The sequence below is a fragment of the Pan troglodytes genome, chromosome 18 (genome assembly GCF_028858775.2).
Source record: "Pan troglodytes isolate AG18354 chromosome 18, NHGRI_mPanTro3-v2.0_pri, whole genome shotgun sequence".
Classification (NCBI taxonomy): domain Eukaryota; kingdom Metazoa; phylum Chordata; class Mammalia; order Primates; family Hominidae; genus Pan; species Pan troglodytes.
The window spans coordinates 35,538,369-35,560,501 of NC_072416.2; the positions used below are offsets into that span (position 1 = coordinate 35,538,369).

General features: G+C 45.5%; 1 protein-coding gene across 2 annotated transcripts; it reads left to right on the forward strand.

Moving 5' to 3' along the window:
- The first annotated feature begins 19,026 nt into the window (after positions 1 to 19,026).
- On the forward strand, positions 19,027 to 20,186 carry AHSP (alpha hemoglobin stabilizing protein). 2 transcript variants are annotated; one of them, XM_510954.9, is made up of 3 exons: positions 19,027 to 19,345; positions 19,519 to 19,597; positions 19,841 to 20,186. In XM_510954.9, exons 2-3 carry the CDS (start codon positions 19,523 to 19,525, stop codon positions 20,072 to 20,074), a joined length of 309 nt encoding a protein of 102 aa, XP_510954.1. In that variant the 5' UTR covers positions 19,027 to 19,345; positions 19,519 to 19,522; the 3' UTR covers positions 20,075 to 20,186. The 2 variants fall into 2 exon arrangements, with proteins under 2 accessions (XP_510954.1, XP_009428975.1); XM_009430700.4 differs by having other exon boundaries at positions 19,233 to 19,345; positions 19,523 to 19,597.
- The last annotated feature ends 1,947 nt before the right edge of the window (positions 20,187 to 22,133 follow it).

Genomic DNA, 22,133 nt, shown 5'->3' on the forward strand with positions numbered 1-22,133 from the left:
TCGGCCACAGAAGTTTTAGCTGTGTGACTTTTGGCAAGTCAGTGGCCCTCTCTGGGCCTCAGGTGCCTTTTTTTGCTGTGAGACCAGCGACTGTATTTTTAACCCTGATTCTATCCCTAGATCTACCCAACACATAGTAGGTGCTCAAAAGATATTTATGAGTGAATGAATGCATCATGAGAAGAAATTGGACCAGATGAGGCCCTGTGAAGCTGCTTGGGTCTTTTTTTGTTCTTTTTTTTTTTTTTCTCTTCTGAGTGTCCCTGGCCTGGACTAGAAATTCTCCATCCTTCGGCCTTCTGCGAGACTGCAGGAACATTACTTTTGAAGGATGCTAAGGAATCCGAGGGATGAAAAAAATCAAGAGATTGCAATGATGTCACAAAACAAAGAAACAAGGCAGGAAGTTCTTGTGTGTTTTTTGCGGGAGAGAGTCCATGAAATTGGGGGGAGTCCAAAGAGGGAGTGTTTCTGTCCTTGGAACTCACCTTTTCTTCTTTCCATTTCTCCTCTTCTCCTTCCCATCTAGTGCAGCATCTTCACTCCGAAGCAGAAATTTGCCAAAAAAGCATCCTCTTTTTATCAGAAAATAAAATATCCTGGTTTCTTAGCCTGGCATTCTTGGATCCCCACAGTTTGATCCCAACCGACAACTCCTTACTTGAAACTTCAGATTCTCCCAAACCATCACCTTCCTCGTGGACTTAATCCTGGAAGGCCCTTCTACCCCACTTCACCTTATCTCACACAAACACAGTCTCTCTCTGACTGAGATAAACTTGAACACTTCTTTTCTTTTCTTTCTTTTTTTTTTTTTAATTTCGGGTTTCAAAATACAAATGGCCTAATCACAACATTTCTGTAATGTTGTCTAAATTCAGGTACTGGTTTGAATAGAGGACAAAAATAAAACAAGGTTTGAAGACTAAGTACTTTAAAAACATATTTATTTAAATAGAGGCAGGGCCTCCCTATGTTGCCCAGGCTGCTCTCAAACTCCTGGCCTCAAAAGTGATCCTCGGGCTGGGCGTGGTGGCTCACGCCTGTAATTCCAGCACTTTGGGAAGTCGAGGCAGTTGGATCACTTGAGGTCAGGAGTTCAAGACCAGCCTGGCCAACATGTTGAAACCCCATCTCTACTAAAAATACAAAAATTAGCTGGGCGTGGGGGTGGTGTGGCCATAATCCCAGCTATCCGGGAGGCGGAGGCAAGAAAATCGCTTGAACCGTGCAGTTGTCATTAACTCCGTGTTTGTTATCTCTTTTTTACCAATGGTTTGCCAGTTTCTTCTACAAATATCTGTTGCTACCTATGTGCTCGTTGGGATAGTGAGCAAAAACAAACAAGGGTCTTGGTCTTTTGGAACTTATATTAGGAAAGGATATTGATCCAATCATACAAATAAATGCAAAGTTGGAACTATTTCAATTGCTGTAGAGGGGTACATGTTATTTAATATGAGGACTTTTAGAAGGAGAATTGAGCTAATCAGTGGAATCAAGGGAAACTTTTTTTTTTGAGATGGAGTCTCCCTCTGTCACCCAGGCTGGAGTGCAGTGGCACAGTCTTGGCTTACTGCAACCTCCACCTCCCGGGTTCAAGTGATTCACCTGCCTCACCCTCCGGAGTAGCTGGGGTTACAAGCATTCACCACCACACCCAGCTAATTTTTGTATTTTTCGTAGAGACGGGGTTTTGCCATGTTGGCCAGGCTGGTCTTGAACTCCTGGCCTCAACTCATCTGCTTGCCTCGCCTCCCAAAGTGCTGGGATTACAGGCATGAGCCACTGTGCCCGGCCAAGGGAAACTTTTTAACAAAAATTTAAGTTGGGGTCTCTCTGTGTTGCCCAGGCCTCCCGCCTCGGTCTTCCAAAATGCTAGGATTATAGGCATGAGCCATTGAGGCCAGCTGGGAAACTTTTTTTTTGAGGAAGTGTGTATTTAGCTGAGATCTAGAGTAAGAGTTAACTTGATTATGATGGGAAAATAATTTTCTGGAAAGGAGTGGCATGTCCTGAGTGGGGAGGGAGCATGGTACCTAACATCCAACAAAGGCCGGTGCAGCAGAAGTCTAGAGCACGAGGGGCATGGGGAAAGGGCTGCTAGGGAGTTAGGGGCCAAACTGCAGGACATTGTAGGCCAAGCTCTTCTTCATCCTTAGGGTTAAGATTTATTTTTTATTCTATCAATCAATCAATCAATCGATCGATGAGACAGGGTCTTGCTCTGTCACCCAGGCTGGAGTGCAGTGGTGCAATCATAGCTCACTGCAGCCTCAAACTCCTGGGCTCAAGTGATCCTCTTGCCTCAGCCTCCCAAGTAGCTGGGACTACAGGCATGCACCACCATGCCTGGCCAACTTTTAAAATTTTCTGTAGAGATGGGATCTCACTATGTTGCCCAGGCTGGTCTCCAACTCCTGGCCTCAAGTGATCCTCCCACCTCAGCCTCCCAAAGCTCTTGAGATTAAAGAATATATTGGTATATGTTGGAGTGGCACTTTAGAGAAGTAGTTGAATAAATTTAATTTTTTTTTAAAAGACAGGTTCTCTGTCACCCAGAGAGTGCAGTGGTGCGATCACACTACAGTCTCACTACAGCCTCAACTTCCAGGGTTCAAGCGATCTGCCTCAGCCTCCCGAGTAGCTGAGACCACAGGCGTGTGCCACCATGGCTAGCTAATTTTTGTATTTTATTTTTGTAGAGACAGGGTTTTGCCATGCTGCCTAGGCTGGTCTCAAACTCCTGGGCTCAAGTGATCCGCCCACCTCAGCTTCCCAAAGTGCTGGGCTTATAGGCATGAACTGTGCCTGGCAGAAATTTAATGTTTAATTCTTATTTTCCATTTAGCTTATAACACTGTCAATAAATTATCCTTTCAAAATAATTTTGAGTTTCCTGGCACAGTGAAAGATCAAGCATTGTGTTATATTTGAAAGGTTAGCTTCTGTGAGTGGATAGGACTCTGGGGCAAACGTCTATGAATTCCATCAGAGGGCCTTACTGTGAATGTAGGTTCTGTCCAGGAAGCTGTCCAGGAAGCTGTGAGATCTTGGGCAAGTTACATATCTCTCTGTCTTTCAGTTTCTTCTTCTGAAAGACGAAATGGTAATGGTAAAATGGAAATAATACTAGTACCTACCACACAGAGTTGGAACGAGAATTAAGAGTCATGTCTTGGCCGGGCGCGGTGGCTCATGCCTGTAATCCCAGTACTTTGGGAGGCCGAGGCGGGCGGATCATGAGGTCAAGAGATCAAGACCATCCTGGCCAACATGGTGAAACCCCATGTCTACTAAAAATACAAAAATGAGCCAGGTGTGGTGATATGTGACTATAGTCCCAGCTACTTGGGAGGCTGAGGCAGGAGAATTGCTTGAACCTGGGAGGTGGGGGTTGCAGTGAGCCGAGATTGTGCCACTGCACTCCAGCCTGGGCAACAGAGCAAGACTCTGTCTAAAAAAAAAAAAAAAAAAGTCATGTCGTATGTGCAAAAGTCTTAAAGTATTTAGCACATAGTACATACTGTTTAAGTGTTGGTTCTTATTCAGAGATAATGTCAAGTGTTCAAATGTGAGGCCCTTGGCTCCAAGTGAGGCAAGTGGCCCTCATGACTAGTGTCACTATATAATTTATTGTGCAAACCAGGACTTTTGAGAGGGTCATTAAAGGAAGCACTGGTAATAATTGTGTTGGGAAAACAGGTCTGCGGGAAAACAGGTCTGCAGTGAAGCTGTCTCGGGCAAATGGGAATATATGGTCACATTATTTATGAACCCACTGCAGCTCTACTGCTCACCATTGTCCACCTTGACCTCTCCCTACTCAGAGACTATGACAGTCCCTGTTCGTTGTAGCATTTACTTAACTCTTAGCCTATGCTGTCTGGAGCCAGTTTGTATTTGCTTTTGTTAGGTACAGATGTCCTGTCTTCCCAAGTGGACTGTAAGTGCCTGAGGGCAAGGACCCATCATACACTTCCCTGTGACCCGAGTGTGCAGACAGGTGGCTTGACAAAGAGATGAGTGATAGTTCCCCTTTATGGCTGACTGCCACCGTCACTACTTGAGACCCTCATTACGATAGTTACTACTGTTACTATTTGAGACCTTCACTACGACAGTTACTACTGACTACTTGAGACCGTCACTATGACAGTTCCTACTGTTACTACTTGAGACCGTCACTATGACAGTTACTACTGTTAGTACTTGAGACCATCATTATGACAGTTGCTGTTACTACTTGAGACCATCACTACAACAGTTACTATTGTTACTACTTGAGCCCATCATTATAACAGTTACTGCCATTACTCTTTAACACCCTCATTACAAGACTGAATGAAGGGATGAACATAGACAATGAAAACTTAAAGCAAAAAGGAAGGGTCCAGGGGAAGAAGAAGAGAGCTCCCTGCTTCTAGTGAGCAAAGGCAGCCCTTGAGCTTCCACAGCCCTTCGTATTTGTTGGGTAGCAAGAGCAGGGAGGAGGAGGTAATGATGGGTTGGCTGCTTAACTGAAAACAGGTTCATAATATTATTAACAGGCTTCAGATGTACCTAATCTCAAGAAACACTGTGCTTGGGGCATGACTGCCCTCAGCATTCCTTCTGGGTGGCAGACGCAGTTTGTCAGTTTGCCAACATTCTGCATTTATGAGAAACAGTTTGTTGTTTACTCATACAGCCTCCAGTGGTATACTGAGTTGATCATGACCCTCATTCTTTCGGCCTGTAACATTTCTCTCTCATGAGGTCTCTTGAGAGCCTGCGCCTAAATCCTGTCATTTGACAGTGCAACTGTCTCTTGTTATAGTTGGGGAATTGGTTCCAGGACCCTGGAGTATACGCAAACCTGCACACACTCGTCTTGCAGTTGGCTCTGCATATATGTGGCTTTTGCAACCCTCTGTTACTGTATTTGCTTTTTTTTTTTTTTTAGATGGAGTTTCGCTCTCGTTGCCCAGGCTGGAGTGCAGTGGCACAATCTCAGCTCACTGCAACCTCCGCCTCCTGAGTTCAAGCGATTCTCCTACCTCAGCCTCCCAAGTAGCTGGGATTACGGGCATATGCCACCATGTCTGGCTAATTTTTGTATTTTTAGTAGAGACGGAGTTTCACCATGTTGGCCAGGCTGGTCTCGAACTCCTGACCCCACATGATCCACTCGCCTCGGCCTCCCAAAGTGCTGGGATTATAGGCATGAGCCACTGTGCCCAGCCTGCTGTATTTTCTTTCCTTTTCCTTTTATTATTTAACTGAATAAGAAAAAATGTTGGTATCCTTTCTTTTCTTCTTGCTCTGTTCTCCCCTCTCTCCCTCCCTTCCTTCTTTTCCTTTCCTGCCTCCCTCCCTTCCTTCCTTTCCTCCTTCCCTTCTTTTTCCCTTCCTTCCTCCCTCCCTTCCTCCCTTCCTCCCTTCTTCCTTTCCTCTTTTTGGAGATAGTTTCACTCTGTCACCCAGGCTGGGTGCAGGGGTGTGACCATGGCTCACTGCAGCCTTGACCTCCTGGGCTCAAGTGATCCTACCATCTCACTGCCTGAGTAGCTGGAATTACAGGTGCATGCTACCACTTCCAGCCATTACTATATTTTTGATCTATATTTGGTTGAAAGAAATCTACGTTATAAGTGGACCTGCCCAGTTCAAACCCGTGTTGTTCAAAGATCACCGGTATATCAAGCACGGGGCAGAATACTCCAAGCTCTCAGCCCCTTGACTTTCCCCTAGTTGATTTCGCCCCTTCCAATCCTGCCTCCTGTAGTCACTCTCCACACAGCTTCCAACTCTCTGGTTTACAGACTCTCAGTGGGCTGGGCACAGTGGCTCATGCCTGTAATCCCAGCACTTTGGGAGGCTGAGGTGAGTGGATCACTTGAGGTCAGGAGTTTGAGACCAGCCTGGCCAACATGGTGAAACCCCATCTCTACTGAAAATATAAAAATTAGCCAGGCATGGTGGCACTAGCCTGTAATCCCAGCTACTTAGAAGACTGAGGCAGGAGAATCACTTGAACCTGGGGGGCAGAGGTTGCAGTGAGCCGAAATTGTCCCACTGCACTCCAGCCTGGGTGACAGAATGAGACTCTGTCTCAAAAACAACAAAAACAAAAACACCTCACAGTGGCTTATCATTACTTTTATGGAAGGAGATTGCAACATTCTCCTCCAAACCCTTCAATGGCTTTTCTTCATACTTGAAAATAAAACCTGAACTTTTTGTCAGAGCAAACAAAACTCTGCAGATCCGGCCCTGCCTGATCTCTTGAACCTCACCCCTGCCACTCATCCTGTCGCTTCCCCTAACGATCATAAGATCCAGGAACACTAATCTATTTCCAGGGCTTTGTGTCAGTGCCTGGCACAAGGTAGGGTCCAAATACCTATTTGTGGAAAGAATAAATTTTTATTTTTTAAAAAATAGAGATGGGGAGGCCGGGTATGGTGGCTCATGTCTGTAATTCCTGCACTTCGGGTGATCAAGGCAGGTGGATCACCTGAGGTCAGGAGTTTGAGACCAGCCTGGCCAACATGGTGAAACTCTGTCTCTAATAAAAATACAGAAATTGGCTGGACGTGGTGGTACGCATGCCTGTGGGCCCAGCTACTTGGGAGGCTGAGGCAGGAGAATCACGTGACCTGGGAGGCAGAGGCCGCAGTGAGCCGAGATCATGCCACTGCACTCCAGTCTGGGTGACACAGCCAGACTCCATCTCAAAAAAAAAAATTATTTCAATGTCAGAATTGTTAGATATATTAAAACACAAGTCTATTATGTAAAAGGAAAACTCGAGGTACGGAAAATTATTCACTGAATTAAGTGTTACTAAGATGAGTATTGAGCCGAAGAATGGCTTTAGGACATTTTTGAAGGCAGAGTAAATATTATCAAATAATTTACTTAAGAAAACTACTGAAGTCCATGATTTTTGTTCTAATATGAAAACCTAAGGTCATCAAGATACCTTGACAGCTCATCCCCTGACTTCATGAAAGAATATGGTCTTTTCATCATTCTCAGAGACCAGATGTTTCCTGTCACCACACATCACAGTCTCCATTAGGTACTTTGTATGTCCAGAGTAGGTTAAAGCTTTATATTTAATACTTTTGAAAAAGAATAAGATAATTTAATCAGCTGTATCTTATACATTATCACAGGCATGAAGGAATTGTAGAAATGCTTCCACTCATCCTGAAAATGGTTCTGACTTGTGGAATTGATAGAACAACTAGTGAATTAATTTCCAAATTAAACTACAAAACTTTTTAAAAAACCCATTATTCCCATTTTACGGGTAAGGAGATCTTAGACAAGAAAGATTAACAAAAACAGATTTTTGGGGCCAGGTATGGTGGCTCAGGCCCGTAATCCCTGCACTTTGGGAGGCCGAGGTGGGCGGCTCTCTTGAGGTCAGGAGTTTGAGACCAACCAGGGCAAAATAGTGAAATCATTTTGTATTTCCCTATGAAAAATACAAAAAATATTAGCTAGGCATGTTGGTGCATGCCTGTAATCCCAGCTACTCAGGCGGATGAGACACAAGAAACCTTTGAACCTGGTAGGTGGAGGTTGCAGCAAGCTGAGATCGTCCCTCTGTACCCTGGGTGACAGGGCCACACCCTGTCTCAAATAAAAAAAAACAACAACAGATTTTTGGCCTCTTGCATCAAAAACCAACAATGACATAAATGAGCCGCAGTTCGGGACTGGCTCATGTTCTTAGAACTTAGCTCCCTCTCTACAACTTAGCCCATGACCCAGCAATTATTTCCTTTCCCCACATGGCCTTGGCACTGGTCAGTTTCTGGCCCAGTGAAGTCCCCTTTCCAGACTAGAGCATTTACCCCACCTCCTGATACACTTCCTCCCCTTGGAGGCGATCCCTCATAGACCAAAATGTAACACACCCACCAGGCGCCTCCCTGTTGCCGGGCTGTGGAACTCAGTGACTGTTAGGACGGCCAGCAAGTGTATGGAGGGAGGCGGCCAGGTCAGAGATATGGGCTCGGGATCCTGTGACCTCACCTCCCCACAGAACTGCAATTATACTTTCACCTGGGGCAGCAACGACAGTACACACTTGGGGAATTGAAAATATTTTTGTTGCGGGAAGTCAGGGACCCTGAACAGAGGGACTGGCTGAAGCCATGGCAGAAGAACATAAATTGTGAAGATTTCATGGACATTTATAAGTTCCCCAAATTAATACTTTTATGATTTCTTACTCCTGTCTTTACTGCAATCTCTGAACATAAATTGTGAAGATTTCATGGACACTTATCACTTCCCCAATCAATACCCTTGTGATTTCCTATGCCTGTCTTTACTTTAATCTCTCAATCCCGTCATCTTTGTAAACTGAAGAGGATGTATGTCACCTCAGGACCTTGTGATGATTGTGTTAACTGTACAAATTGTGTGTAGAGCATGTGTGTTTGAACAATATGAAATCTGGGCACCTTGAAAAAAGAACAGGATAACAGCAATGTTCAGGGAACAAGAGAGATAACCTTAAACTCTGACTGCCGGTGAGCCAGGTGGAACAGAACCACATTTCTCTTCGTTCAAAAGCAAATGGGAGAAATATCGCTGAATTCTTTTTCTCAGCAAGGAACATCCCTGAGAAAGAGAATGCGTCCCTGAAGGGAGGCCTCTGAAATGACCACTTTGGGGACAGCTGTCTTTTACGGTCGTAGTGGAGGGATGAAATAAGCCCCGGTTTCCAGTAGTGCTCCCAGGCTTATTAGGACGAGGAAATTCCTGCCTAATAAATTTTGGTCAGACCGGTTGTCTGCTTTCAAACCCTGTTTCCTAAAAGATGTTATCAGTGACAATGTGTGCCTGAAACTTCATTAGCAATTTTAATTTCACCCCAGTCCTGTGGCCCTGTGATCTTGCCCTGCCTCCATTTGCCTTGTGATATTTTATTACCTTGTGAAGCATGTGATCTCTGTGACCCACACCCTATTCGTACACTCACTCCCCTTTTCAAAATTGCTAATAAAAACTTGCTGGTTTTGTGGCTTGAGGGGCATCACAGAACCTGCTGACTTTTGATGTCTCCCCTGGACACCCAGCTTTAAAATTTCTCTCTTTTGTACTCTTTCCCTTTATTTCTCAGACTGGCCGACACTTAGGGAAAATAGAAAAGAACCTATGTGAAATATCGGGGCTGAATTTCCCCCAGTAATTTTTGAAAAACTTTGTCCCAGTTACAATTACCAAAAACAATGACAACTTCCCTGCAGCACTTCCAGAGAGATGGCAGTGCCTGGAGAGGCTCTGCTTTTCCATGATCCTTTGAGGCAGACAGGGGCTCTCCTGGAGGAAGCAGAAAATGCGGAGTCTGAGACAGAAGGGGATGACAATGAAGCGCAGTGGGTGCTGGATTCTGTGCCTCCTGGGATGTGTTTTTGCTGAAACTCTCATTTTCTGTTACTCCCCAAATTCTTTAAATGAACAATCTTTGAATTATAAATAGATAAATGGTAACTTGAGAAGGATTTGTCAACAGATTACAGTGCCAGGAAGAATGTGAGGTTCAATATTGACAAAGAAAATAGAGACATCTGTGTAATTCAATGCAAGTTGATATGCACATGTAGATTGCATATGTATGTGTGTGTGTGTGTGTTTTGAATACATGTTTTATCAAAATGTAACTCAATAGAGTTAGACGCTAAACTGAGCAATAGTCATAGAAGAAACAAAGACATTTAACAAGGAATTTCCCCTCCCACACACACAAGCACCAAGTTTATGTAGTTGAGAGGGAAATTCTACTGATAGAATAATCAATAAACTAATGCTAGTTAAACTAGTCAAGAGTTATAGAGAGGTAAATCTTTCCTAAGATAGTTTTTAGGAAGGGTATATAAAGGTGATACCAGAACCTTGCCTAGATTTAGCCATATAGAATACTATAGACAAATAGGACATATACTTTTTTTTCTTTTTTTTTTTTTTGAGACGGAGTTTTGCTCTTGTTGCCCAGGCCGGAGTACAATGGCACGATCACAGCTCAGCACAACCTCCGCCTCCCGGGTTCAAGTGATTCTCCTGCCTCAGCCTCCCGAGTAGCTGGGATTACAGGCATGCGCCACCATGCCCAGCTAATTTTATATTTTTAGTAGAGACAGGGTTTCTCCATGTTGGTCAGGTTGGTCTTGAACTCTTGACCTCAGGTGATCCACCCCCCTTGGCCTCCCAAAGTGCTGGGATTACAGGCGTGAACCACAGTGCCTGGTGACATATACATTTAAGAGTAAAATATTAAATATTAGAAACTATTGCATCAATATGTTAATGCATAATCAATCGCCCTTTATGTTATGAGGGTAAGTATGATTCAATATTAAGAAATTCATCGATGAAATTAATCACATTAATAGAATGAATGAGAATGTCATGTGACTATGTTCATCAATGCAAAAAAATTGGCAGAATTCTACAGAAAATTATGTTTAATAAATTTAGTAAGAAATTGGTGTAAAAGATTTCTGAAAAACATGAAAATAGACTTATACAAATGAAAAATAATGACACCAAATGTTTGGGTGGGAAAATTCAACAATATTGAGAAGTCAATAATCTTTGAATAAATTTATATGTTGAGTTTGACCCAAATATAATACCATGTACTTGAGTTCTGAAGATTTAAAAAATGTATTGCTATGTAAAGTAAACAAAAAAAATCCATGAACAATTTGAAATGGAAAAAAAAAAAGAGTGACTTCCCTTGTCATATATTATTAAAACATGGGGATCTGGCACGGTGGCTCACGCCTGTAATGCCAGCACTTTGGGAGGCTAAGGCAGGCGGATCACCTGAGGTCAAGAGTTTGAGACCACCCTGACCAACATTGTGAAACCCCGTCTCTAACAAAAATACAAAAATTAGCCAGGTCTTGGTGGGCACCTGTAATCCCAGCTACTCAGGAGGCTGAGGCAGGAGAATTGCTTGCACCCGGGAGGCAGAGGTTACAGTGAGTCGAGATCACGCCACTGCAATCCAGCCTGGGTGACAAAGCAAGACTCCATAGGAAAAAATAAATAAATAAATAAAAAACATGGGAATTAAAATAGTGTACTGTTGATTCATGAATAGAAATAGAAATGAGTGGAATACAAATTTTAAAATAGAATAAAATATATGAAAATATTTTACAATTTTAATTACAATAAGACAGCAGTGACAAAAGTAGAAATGTGGATTTGGGGTGTCTCACTGGAGACCACAGCCCATAAATATGTAGCTAAGCCTTTGTCTCCTCATGTGTTTTGTTGCCACAGAGATGGTGTTTCCACAAGTGCAGGGAGGGTATTCAGCCTTTGAATAGAGCAGCTGTGGCTATTGTCTGATGGATAACATTTTTACGGGCACAATACACACTGTAACCTGTTTTAAGAGCCCACAGCCTGTTTTCTGGTGAGCTGAGATGTGGCTGCCTTCGGTAACACTTTATTGTCTGCATCTGACCCACTTTCTCTGGGTACCTTAAAAACAGTCACATACTGTTTTAGTAATTCCTTCAGTTGGTGACTTGCCTGGTGTGAGACTATCTGGGAACCCCTCCTACCCAAGCCCACAGGTGATAACAGTCTGTGAACAGTCCAGGGAGAGACCAACTGCTCGGGGATGCTGGAACAGTGTATGAACAGACTATGTATGTATAAACTTGTACCCATCATTGAGCTTTGGCCAATTGTTCAAACCATGTTCAAATAAGATAAATGCCAATTGTAACCAATGCAGCTGTTTCTGTATCCCACTTCTGTACCATTTTCTGTATGTCACTTTCTTGATTCTGTCCATAAATCCTCTCTGACCACACAGCAGCATGGAGTTTTTCTGAGCCATTCTGGTTAAGGGAGCTGCCTGGTTTGCAAGTCATTCTTTGTTCAATTAAATCCTGTTCAACTTAATTTCCCTAAAGTATTTTTTTACTTTTTACTTATTTTTTTTAAACATTACCAAGGTTAACAAGAGCTTGGAATACCTTAGGTGGGAAGAACATGGTAGGTGATGTTTTTGGGAGGATGAGGTGAGGCCAGAATGGGGTTTGAGGGCCAAAGAGGGACCTGTGTGAGAGGCTGATGAGGGTGCTGTTAGTAACTGGGCCTGTTATATGGGAACAGGGTTATTACCCCCATCAAACATGAGAGAAGGGGAAAAGTTCTTAAAACACAAGCAGGAGGTATTTCCCTCCTACTTTTTATATTTCCACAAAGAGCCAAAAGCCAAGTATATGGCTTCTGTCCTTCATTCTCACAGTGTTCAGAGTAGCCAGCCATGTCCAATGAGGAGGGTTCAGGTGCATAGAGCAGTCTTCTAAATACTAATCTACATCTTTTTCCACTACAGAATTTTTATCAAGTCAATTTAAAAAGTTTTGGTTGATTAAGGAAACGTTTTTAAGGCCTGGTGCAGTGGCTCATGTATGTAATCCCAGCACTTTGGGAGGCCAAGGTGGGCGGATCTCTTGAGGTCAGGAGTTGGAGACCAGCCTGGCCAACATGGTGAAACCCCGTCTCCACTAAAAATACAAAAAATAGCCAGGCGTGGTGGCAGGTAATCTGTAATCCCAGATACTCAGGAGGCTGAGGCCGGAGAATCGCTTGAACCTGGGAGGTGGAGGTTGCCATGAGCCGAGATCGCGCCACTGCGCTCCAGCCTGGGTGACAGAGCGAGACTACGTCTCAAAACAAACAAACAAAAAACCTTTTAAAGTATATAAACATTAGTTTCAAAATTCTGGTTGGCAAAACAACTATGTCAAGTTCATGAAATATAGGGGAAGTTCCAATGAAGTGTGAGAGCTAGAGTTACTCCCAGAGCGAGCTTCGGGGCTGCTGTCCTGTCCTCAGGGTGCTACAGTCTTTCTAAGCTACATAGGTCACACATGGAGCTGACCTTTCAAACACACAGTTGCTGCTGTGTAAGAGAAATAGGGGACCTTTAACTCTGCTCCTCTGGATGGAAAGAAGGTGTCTCATAGGTCCCATTTTCCATACTAGATGTTAAGTACAGTCGCTATAAGAAGGTCAGTTTCAAATGATTTGCAAAGCACATTTACAAACTCTTCAACCTCAGGAGCATGCCCCTGAATACTACAAATAAGGGGGTTGGGGAATCACTTTGAAAGCAAAGGGGGTGAGGCCTTTCTTTTCAGTGACCAAACAGGGTCCCTTGTACAATTCACAGATCCAGCTGCCAGCCCAGCCCGCACCTTAACTGGTTCCTGTGGGAACCCCAGCTCAGTTTGTCTCCAAGATGCCCCCAAATCCTCCAGCCTGGATGCTGCCTCCAGGGTCCACCCTTGTGGGGTTTCCCACTGAGACCTCCCTCACCAGAGCCCAGAAAGAGCCAACCCAAGCTCAGCCGGCAGTGGTTGCTCACTCCGGATGATCTGTCTGCTCTGCTGTCAGTTACACCACTGCTGTCTACTCTCAACCAAGTCTACACCAAGAGACGTCAGCGGCTCATGCCCAATTATGCCTTTCGTAACAACCCCCCTGCATCTCACCTGTCTCCAGCTCCCCACATCCCTTGAAGCTTGGTTTCCTTGATCAGGATTAGGGGTTTTCAGTGTGGCAGGAACTCCTGATAGTCGCAGAATGGCATCTCTGAGGCCAAACCATGTCTGAATTGACACTCCATGTTATCTAACTTTTTCACTCTCCTCTGCTCTGCAGTGTGGGGTGGAGTTCCCCAAAGCAGAAGCAGTTGTGAGAATTCAGCTGTCTCCTACTAATCCAGGTATTTCAGAGACCCCTGTAGTCAGAACACCATGGTCCCGAGATGAGCAGGAAGAACCCTTCCAATGGGTATGCGGTCCTGGGAAGTTTTAGAGAATCAAATTCCAGATCTTTGAAGTCCATACTCACTCATTCTCAAAATCAACTAGGCCCGGAAACGGTGTCCAGGGGAGTCCCTGCCCCTGGGCCCTTCTCACATTTCCTTCCTTCTCCCAATTGCCAATCTCACCTGCCTGAAATTTACAAGGGGCGTTGTCCCAGACCACCAGAATAGGGACCCTTCAACAATTCCCTCAATTCTATGCCATCCTTCTGATTAGAGGATTTATTTCCAATACAATTGGAATTTCTGTTTCATAAATATTTATTAAAATTTGAAACATTCACTTTGGTAAACTGCATTTTACTAAATATGTGTCTATATATGTTATATATATATATAAATTTCCTCTTGAATATATATGTCAGAGCTGTCTATCCATGTATCTATACAGAGAGAACAACAGAAAGACACAGCACATGAGAGAAGTTGCAAGTAAGTAGAATGGGAGTGAACAAAATACTCACAAGCACAAAAGCATGTGAGTTATCTTACGATAAAGTTAAGTGGGGATAGTGGAATAGAAATACAAGTTCAAGAAGTAAAAGGCATGTTGTAAAACTCCCAGCTGCTAAGGAAAAACTTGTTTGGTTTTTAAAAAAATATATAGTGGTCAGGGCCAAATCACCACCCCATTAACATTGTGTTGGACACATTCAAAAGAGCGATGTGTGGTTTGTTTAAATGTGTTTGGATCCTGTCACAATTAAAAGCCTTTGCTATGATTTAAATGTATGAGGCAAAAATAAATGTCTACAAAACTTGTGTGGGAGTATACACAAAGATTCTTTAGAAGGATTGGATGAAAGAATTTGAAGACAGTTAAAGGAAAGAATATCTGAAAGTCTAATCCCTAGCTGACATTACTTTTCCTCCTGAAATATGCAGTGGGGCTGCCCAGGCCTTTGTCTCCATTTGTTCTATTTTCCTGTAGGAAAATAAGACTTGGTTCTCATCATAATTTTAGCAGTCATGACCTACATGGCCTCAAGGAAGTTCCAGAGGATGTTTTAGGTTCCAGGAGCCATTTAAGGGATGTTTCTTTCCAAAGAAAATGTTCATGTCATGAATTTTATTCCACTAACATAATCTGAACATACAGGTCTACCTTTAAATAATGGGCCAGATGACCCCTGTTTATCTAGGAGTGCAGTCTTCTGTCAGGGCAGATGTCCTTTCTACTGTGGAGAATTGCATTCTGAGACCCTATGAGTCTGAGCATATCTGTAAGGGGCTGCTGCTGTCTATTATTAGGGCGGCCTCTTTAGCTTTGGCTCTATACCATGTGGCTTGAAGATTTTCCTTGAATTTGACCTGAGCCCCTGACCCCACCCACATTGCTGGGGAGGAGGGGCCCGTTCTGGACTCTGGCAGCTGTAACTCCTGACCCCCGGTCTTGCTTGCAGCGGAAAAGGAGAGGCAGAAGAGGGAGGTGCACACTCAGCCACTCTGGGCATCCTTCCTGGGTGGACTGGGCCCCCTGCAGGGCCTGCTCTCACCTACCCAGGAGCACAGCTGATCTCGGCTGGGTCTCCCTCAGCACACTCAGGATGTGTGGGGCAGGTGTCTGCGAGTCCCCGGGGGACTCAGGTTCCCGGCCAGTCTCACTGCCCCCTGCCCCAGCATTGAGACCCTCATGTGGCTGCAGATGTGGCTGGTAGTGCCAATCAAGGGAGCCTCTGTCTTCCCAAACTTAAATTTCCCCTCCCATAACCTATAACTTCAGTCCCCTCCATTTTCTGAGCTAAGCTCCAATTAGTGAAAACAAAGTCAAGTGGGAGTCAGGGGACAGGAAAGTGGCCCAGGGGTGGGGCAGAAGAGGGGGAAGGGACAAGTCTCTCTCGAATGGATCCAGAGTGAGCTCCTCCCTCTTGCGAGTAGCCATGGTGCCAAGACGCTGACCTTCAGATGCGCAAGGCTCATGTCTCCTCCCCAGCCCTGGGACCCTCTGGAGGCTGCAGGTCCTGATTGCTGTGCCAGTCACAGCAGGAACAGGCCCCCAAAACGTCACATCTCCAGGAAATAAGACCAAGGTTCCACCTAACCAGTTCAGCTCTCACCTCCCTCCCAAAATGTTCACAGGGGAAACCATGGGCCAAACTATGTAACATGAAATCTACAACCTTTTTGCCCTGACTCTAACCTGGTACTGCCACGAGCAAGTCAGGGTTTTGCGTTGACTGAGAGTGGGATTTGGGTCATCAATTCCAATCAGATTTCTGGAGAAGGCTCTTTTTTCCCTGATGGTTGAGGTCTTCATTGCAGTCCTCTCGGTGGAAGGAGAGGCCTTCCTGGAAGTCCAAACAGTTCTCTTTTCCTCCCTCTGGCTAATTTCTTGTTCAGCTGAAGCAGAGCCTGCCTCGATGAGGGAGTTCCTATTAGGTTTCTTAATTTTTAAGAGACATCACCAGAAGTGAATTCCTCTGTAAATCAGCAGTGCTTTATTTTTCTGTTGCAGAATGAGTTTGTGATCCTGGTTTTCTACAATTCTTTAGCAAATGTGTCTTTGTAATCTCACGTTCAACCCTTCCTTTATTGATGTATCTAGCATGCTGAAAGGGAATCAGTTTCCCCTGCTATTCTCAAGACACTGGTTGAGGGAGGAGACTTCAATTCTTCACTACATCTCACTAATTTTACTCTGCAATTCATTATAGTCCAGGTAGTTAGATTAGTTCCAACTGTGCCAGGAAATTTTGAGGAATGAACAAAATTAGATTTTTTTTCCTTTTTTTTTTAAAAGATGGGGTCTCACTATGTTGCCCAGGCTGGTCTTGAACCCCTGGGCTCAGACGATCCTGCCGTCTCTGCCTCTTACAGGCATGAGCCACTGTGCGTGGCTTCAATGTTAGATGTGTTCTTGGCAGCATGGTCTTCTAAGCCATCTGAGGCAGCACCATCTCTTTTGAGTTTCCTGGCATGTACCAGAGACCTTCCTGAAACTTTTCCTTAATGAGCTTTGGAAGGGCATTGGGATCTTGATCTTTCCCATCTGGTAATGAATTATTTTTAAAGAAATGTTTAAGAAAAATTATTTAGAAGTGAAAGGATGCAGGAGACAGTCGGCCTGGTGTAATGTGAGAAAGACTGGACCTGGTGGTCATTGCTGGCTTTCAAGCTGGAAAGGGACCAGGAGTGAAAGAATGTGGGTTCTTCTATAGACTAGAAGAGGAAAGAAAAAGAACTCTTTTCCAGAGACTCCAAGGGGAACACAGCCTAGAGGACAACTTAATTTTAGCCTAGTGAGTCTCATTTCAGATTTCTGACCTCTAAGTCTGTAAGATAATAAATTTATTTATTTATTTATTTAGAGACAAGGTCTCACTCTGTCACCCAGGCTGGAGTGCAGTGGCGTGATCTTCGCTCACTGCAGCCTCTTCCTCCTGGGTTCAAGCGATTCTCCTGCCTCAGCCTCCCAAGTAGCTGGGATTACAGGTGCATGCCACCATGTCTGGCTAATTTTTGTATTTTTAGTAGAGAGGGGGTTTCGCCATGTTAGCCAGGATGGTCTCGAACTCCTGACCTCAAGTGATCTGCCTGCCTTGACCTCCCAAAGTGCTGGGATCACAGATGGGAGCCACCGTGCCTGGCCGGTAACACATACTTTCCACCCTATATAAATGAAAACATGTTCACATGGAAACCTGTACACAAATGTTTATAGCAACTCTATTCACACTTGCCCCAAAGTACAAACAATCCAGATGTCCTTCCGTGGCTGAATGAACAAACTACAGTGCATCCATACAATGCAATGTGTGCACTGACACTTGCCACAACTTGGGTGGAGCTCAAGAACATCATGCTGACCAAAAAAAGTCAGTCTCAAAGGTTACATACTGTATGATTCCATTTATATGACATCCTGAAAAAGGCTTAACTGTAGTGATGAACAGATAAGTGGTTGCCAGAAGTTATGGGTGAGGGTAGGGGTGGCTACAAAAGGGTAACGTGAAGGAGTGGTTTTTGGGTGACAAACATTCTGTATCTTAACTGCGTTTGTAGTTACACAAATCTGTTATAAAATTAATAAACTAGGCCAGACGCGGTGGCTCACACCTGTAATCCCAGCACTTTGGGAGGCCAAGGTGGGTCGATCACTTGAGGTCAGGAGTTCGAGACTAGCCTGGCCAACATGGTGAAACCCCATCTCTACTAAAATACAAAAATTAGCTAGGCGTGGTGATGCACGCCTGTAATCCCAGCTACTTGGGAGGCTGAGGCAGGAGAATCGCCTGAACCTGGGAGGCAATTTTGCAGTGAGCTGAGATCGCATCACTGCACTCCAGCCTGGGCCACAGAGGGAGACTCCCTCTCAAAAAAAAAAAAAAAAATTTAATATACTGTACACCAAAAGGAAGTCAGTTTTGCTGTATATTGATTAAAAAATGCTACAACCAAAAAGGCAAATCAACAAAGCTTTATGAGTGTATAGGCACCTATGAATGTTGGGTTTTGAATGGAAAAAAAAAGTGACAGGAAATATACAATGTTTAATGCTGGTTACTTTGGAGGGGGCAAAAATGATTCAGTTTTTCAGTGTACGTTTTTGTATTGTTTTAATTATTTCAATTAGTATATAGTGATTTTGAAATTTGAGAAACATCTACTGAAAATGGAAAATACCTGGAAAAATATTTAAAAAGAAGAAAAAGAGTATTTCTGCTTTATTGGGTACCTGTTGACAGGGTAGTAAACAAGACAAATCTATCTCCATTCTTTTTTTTCTTTTGAGATGGAGTCTCGCCCTGTCACCCAGGCTGGAGTGCTGTGGTGTGATCTTGGCTCACTGCAACCTCTGCCTCCTGGGTTCAAGCGATTCTCGTGCCTCAGCCTCCCAAGTAGCTGAGACTACAGGTGCCCGCCACCACGCCCGGCTATTTATCTCCATTCTTATGGAGCACAGCGTGGTGGAGTTCAGTCCACACGCTTACAGGTGGCTTATCTGCAAAATGTGTCTAAAAAGAAATTTTATAGGATAAATATTTTGTACATGTTTGAAACAGTGCTTGGCACAAATGAATAAATGTAATGCAAGCTGCTATTAATACATCATCTCCGAATTGGGAGAATCATTGCGATCACATCGTTGTGATTACACAAAAGCCTCTGTCATGTAATAGGGCTCAGTAAACGTCAATTTCCATAGCATTTCGAGCCTGGATACTGAGATATGGGGCAAAAGGCAGGAACATGCCCCTGGTTTGGCTCTTGCCTTCTTGCATTTCCTGGGTTTCCTCATTTATCTTTTTTTTTTTTTTTTTTTTTTTTTTTGGCCTTGTTATCTTTCTACCTTCAGGGAAGCCTCTCCCTTCTTCTCCTCCCTAGAATGACCTATCACCCTCCTTCAGGACCTAGATGCAGGGCGTTTCTATCTTAGGCTGACACTTGACTCCTTGCCTACATCTATAGCTTGGCACAGAGAGATTCACGCACCCTCAAGAGTGTGGGTGAGACATATACAGCCTGTTAGACCTGAAGGTGAGCCCAACCTGGGAAAATCGTGACCTCAGAGCAGGGCAGGATGTGAAAGGTTTTGGAAAGGAGATGGCCCTGCAGGGCAGGAGGGATTTTTAAGGGGAGGGAGTGGGTTGGGGGAAATACCCAGTGAGGAGGGAAACAGATATGTAAATTCTACCCTTTTCTCTACCCAGGCAGATGGCTCTTCTTAAGGCCAATAAGGATCTCATTTCCGCAGGATTGAAGGAGTTCAGCGTTCTGCTGAATCAGCAGGTGAGTCCAAGCTTTCCATTTCAAAGGACTGGCCTGGAGACTGGAGGGTGCCAGGGAAGTGGAGGAAGAGGATAATTGGAGCTGGTGAAGTAATGGTGGAGTTGATGGAAACAATGAGAGACACGGGATACAATGCAGAGGAAAGAGAATGTGAGAGTTGGTGCTGTGGCACTATTCTGGTATTCCCGAATCCCATTGCTGACCACATTCTCCCTTGCCAACTGCCTCTCCGCAACCCCCCAGGTCTTCAATGATCCTCTCGTCTCTGAAGAAGACATGGTGACTGTGGTGGAGGACTGGATGAACTTCTACATCAACTATTACAGGCAGCAGGTGACAGGGGAGCCCCAAGAGCGAGACAAGGCTCTGCAGGAGCTTCGGCAAGAGCTGAACACTCTGGCCAACCCTTTCCTGGCCAAGTACAGGGACTTCCTGAAGTCTCATGAGCTCCCGAGTCACCCACCGCCCTCCTCCTAGCTCAGGGACCCAGCCCCTCCTCTCTGAGAAACTCTGACCTTCATGTCCTTAGGCTGTGCTCCTGCCACTCTACCCTGACACCTCAATAAAGACCAGTGCTGGTTTTGTTGGACTTCCTGGCTTCTCTTTCATGGTCTGTCCTGACATGTGGAGGCACTCGGTCCCTTTCCTTCCGCCCTCCTTCTTAGATATGCTCTTGGAAGCTTAATTCCTTACAGCAGAGGTTAGCAGCCTTGAGTGACCACCGGGCAGCGATTCTAAACTAAAACAGGCTGAACGAGGGCCAGGAAGGCGGGACTAGAGAGAGTGCAGAGCTGCAGGGGAGGGGGTGGCAGAAACAAGAAAGGGGGATAGAAGTCCTCCAGACATTGTCCTGTGACCTGCTTGTCGAGGAGGAAACTGTTGGAAGTCTCCCAGTCTTGTTCATCCTGCGCCAGGTCCACCGCCTCGACTTTTCAATCCCCTGTCCTTAGCCCCAGCTCAAACTACATTCTAGGATCTTCGGACTCTGACTACCGCAAAATACCTCCCCGGAGCCCCAGGCATCGCAGGAATTTAGAGTTGGAAGGGATCCTGGGAACCCTTTAGCGCGCCCCTTATATTTCAGGCGGGGAAGCCGCTTCCCTTTGGCTCCAACATCCCTGGGCGCAGATGCCAGGATTGGGAAGCAGAGGAACCCGCCTTCCCCCCACCCCAAGCTTCTCAGATCAATTCCCGGTCTAGCTCCCTTTCTCCCAGACCTCCAGACTCGAAGCCTCTATTTTAGGGCTCTGGGCGGAACCAGGGACGGGCCAGACTCAAGAGCTTTTTAAAAACGAAATGAAGGTGTTAGACCCGCGGCGCAGTCTCCAGGAAAAGCCTCCACGCGCAGAGGGGAGGGCCCTCCGGGGGAGGGGGCGCGGGGCGGGGGCGCGCGGGGGGAGGGGGTTCCCGGGGTGCTGAGCGGGGGCGGGGGTGCGCGGGGCGGGTGCCGGGGCGGGGCGGGGCTGGGCGGTGGGCGGGGGTACCCGGGGGGCGGGGGTGCGCGGGGCGGGGGCGCGGCTAGGAGGCGCCGCACAGCAATCAGACGCGGCTCAGGGTGCGCGCGGGGAGCTGGAGGGCGCACTTCTGGACCTTTTCGGTGTTCTCTCTAACGCGGGAAAAGTTTGGGGCCCAGAGGGATTGCTCCTCGTTCCAACCTCCAGCAAGCTTTCCTCTGGGACCTGTGAACCGACTGTTGTTTTGTAGGTCTCTGCAGCCTGGATCAGGGTGGAAAGGGAACCCGCTCAGTGTCCCCAGCGGTGCTTCCAACCCTGGGGTGTGGTCGGCCCTAGACCCAGCTTGGGAGAGTGGCGCCTCCCAGGGAAGCAGGCGGCGAGCTCCTCTGGGTTGGGGTCGGTGGTCCAGGCAGAGTCTGGGGCCTTCTCCACGGCACCTCTCAGGAAATCTCAGTCTGTGAATGAGGACCAGAGCCCGCTCAGGCGGGACAGTAGTCGGCAGCCTCACCTTTGCAAGAAAGACCTGGCCTGGTGTGTGTGGGTGGAGGACAGTGAGTGGGGGACGCTAGGAGAGCGCACAGCACAACGCTCCGGTGCCTTATGCAGAATGGCGAAATGTTTGCATGTAACCCACGCACATCTCTTCGTGGACTTCACATCATGGCTAGATTACTTACAATACCAACTACAACGTCAATGCTATGCAAATAGTTGTTACACTGTATTATTTAGGGAGTAACGACAAGAAAAAAAGCCTGTACATGTTCAGTACAGAGGCAACCATCCATTTTTCTCCCCAAATATTTTCCATCCTTGGTTGGTTGAATCCACAGATGCGGAACCCACAGATACGGAGGGACCACTGTATTTGTCTTTCAGCTTAGCTGAAAAGAATGTTAGAAGCCGCTTTGGCTCAATTCATGAAGAGGAATTTTCCATACCTTTATAACTATCCAGCTATGGGAGCTGCTGAGCTAAGCACTTCTCAGGTGCTCAAAGGAAAATGACCAATTACAGGTGTAAGGTAGAAAAGATTCTCACTGGGAAGTTCAACATTGAAACTCCATTCCGACCATTCCATA

Bases quoted from the DNA above. Each gene is read 5' to 3' on its own strand.
- AHSP (XM_510954.9), top strand. From the start codon at position 19,523: ATGGCTCTTCTTAAGGCCAATAAGGATCTCATTTCCGCAGGATTGAAG. The intron at 19,598-19,840 runs GTGAGTCCAAGC...GCAACCCCCCAG, and splicing joins GCGTTCTGCTGAATCAGCAG to GTCTTCAATGATCCTCTCGT.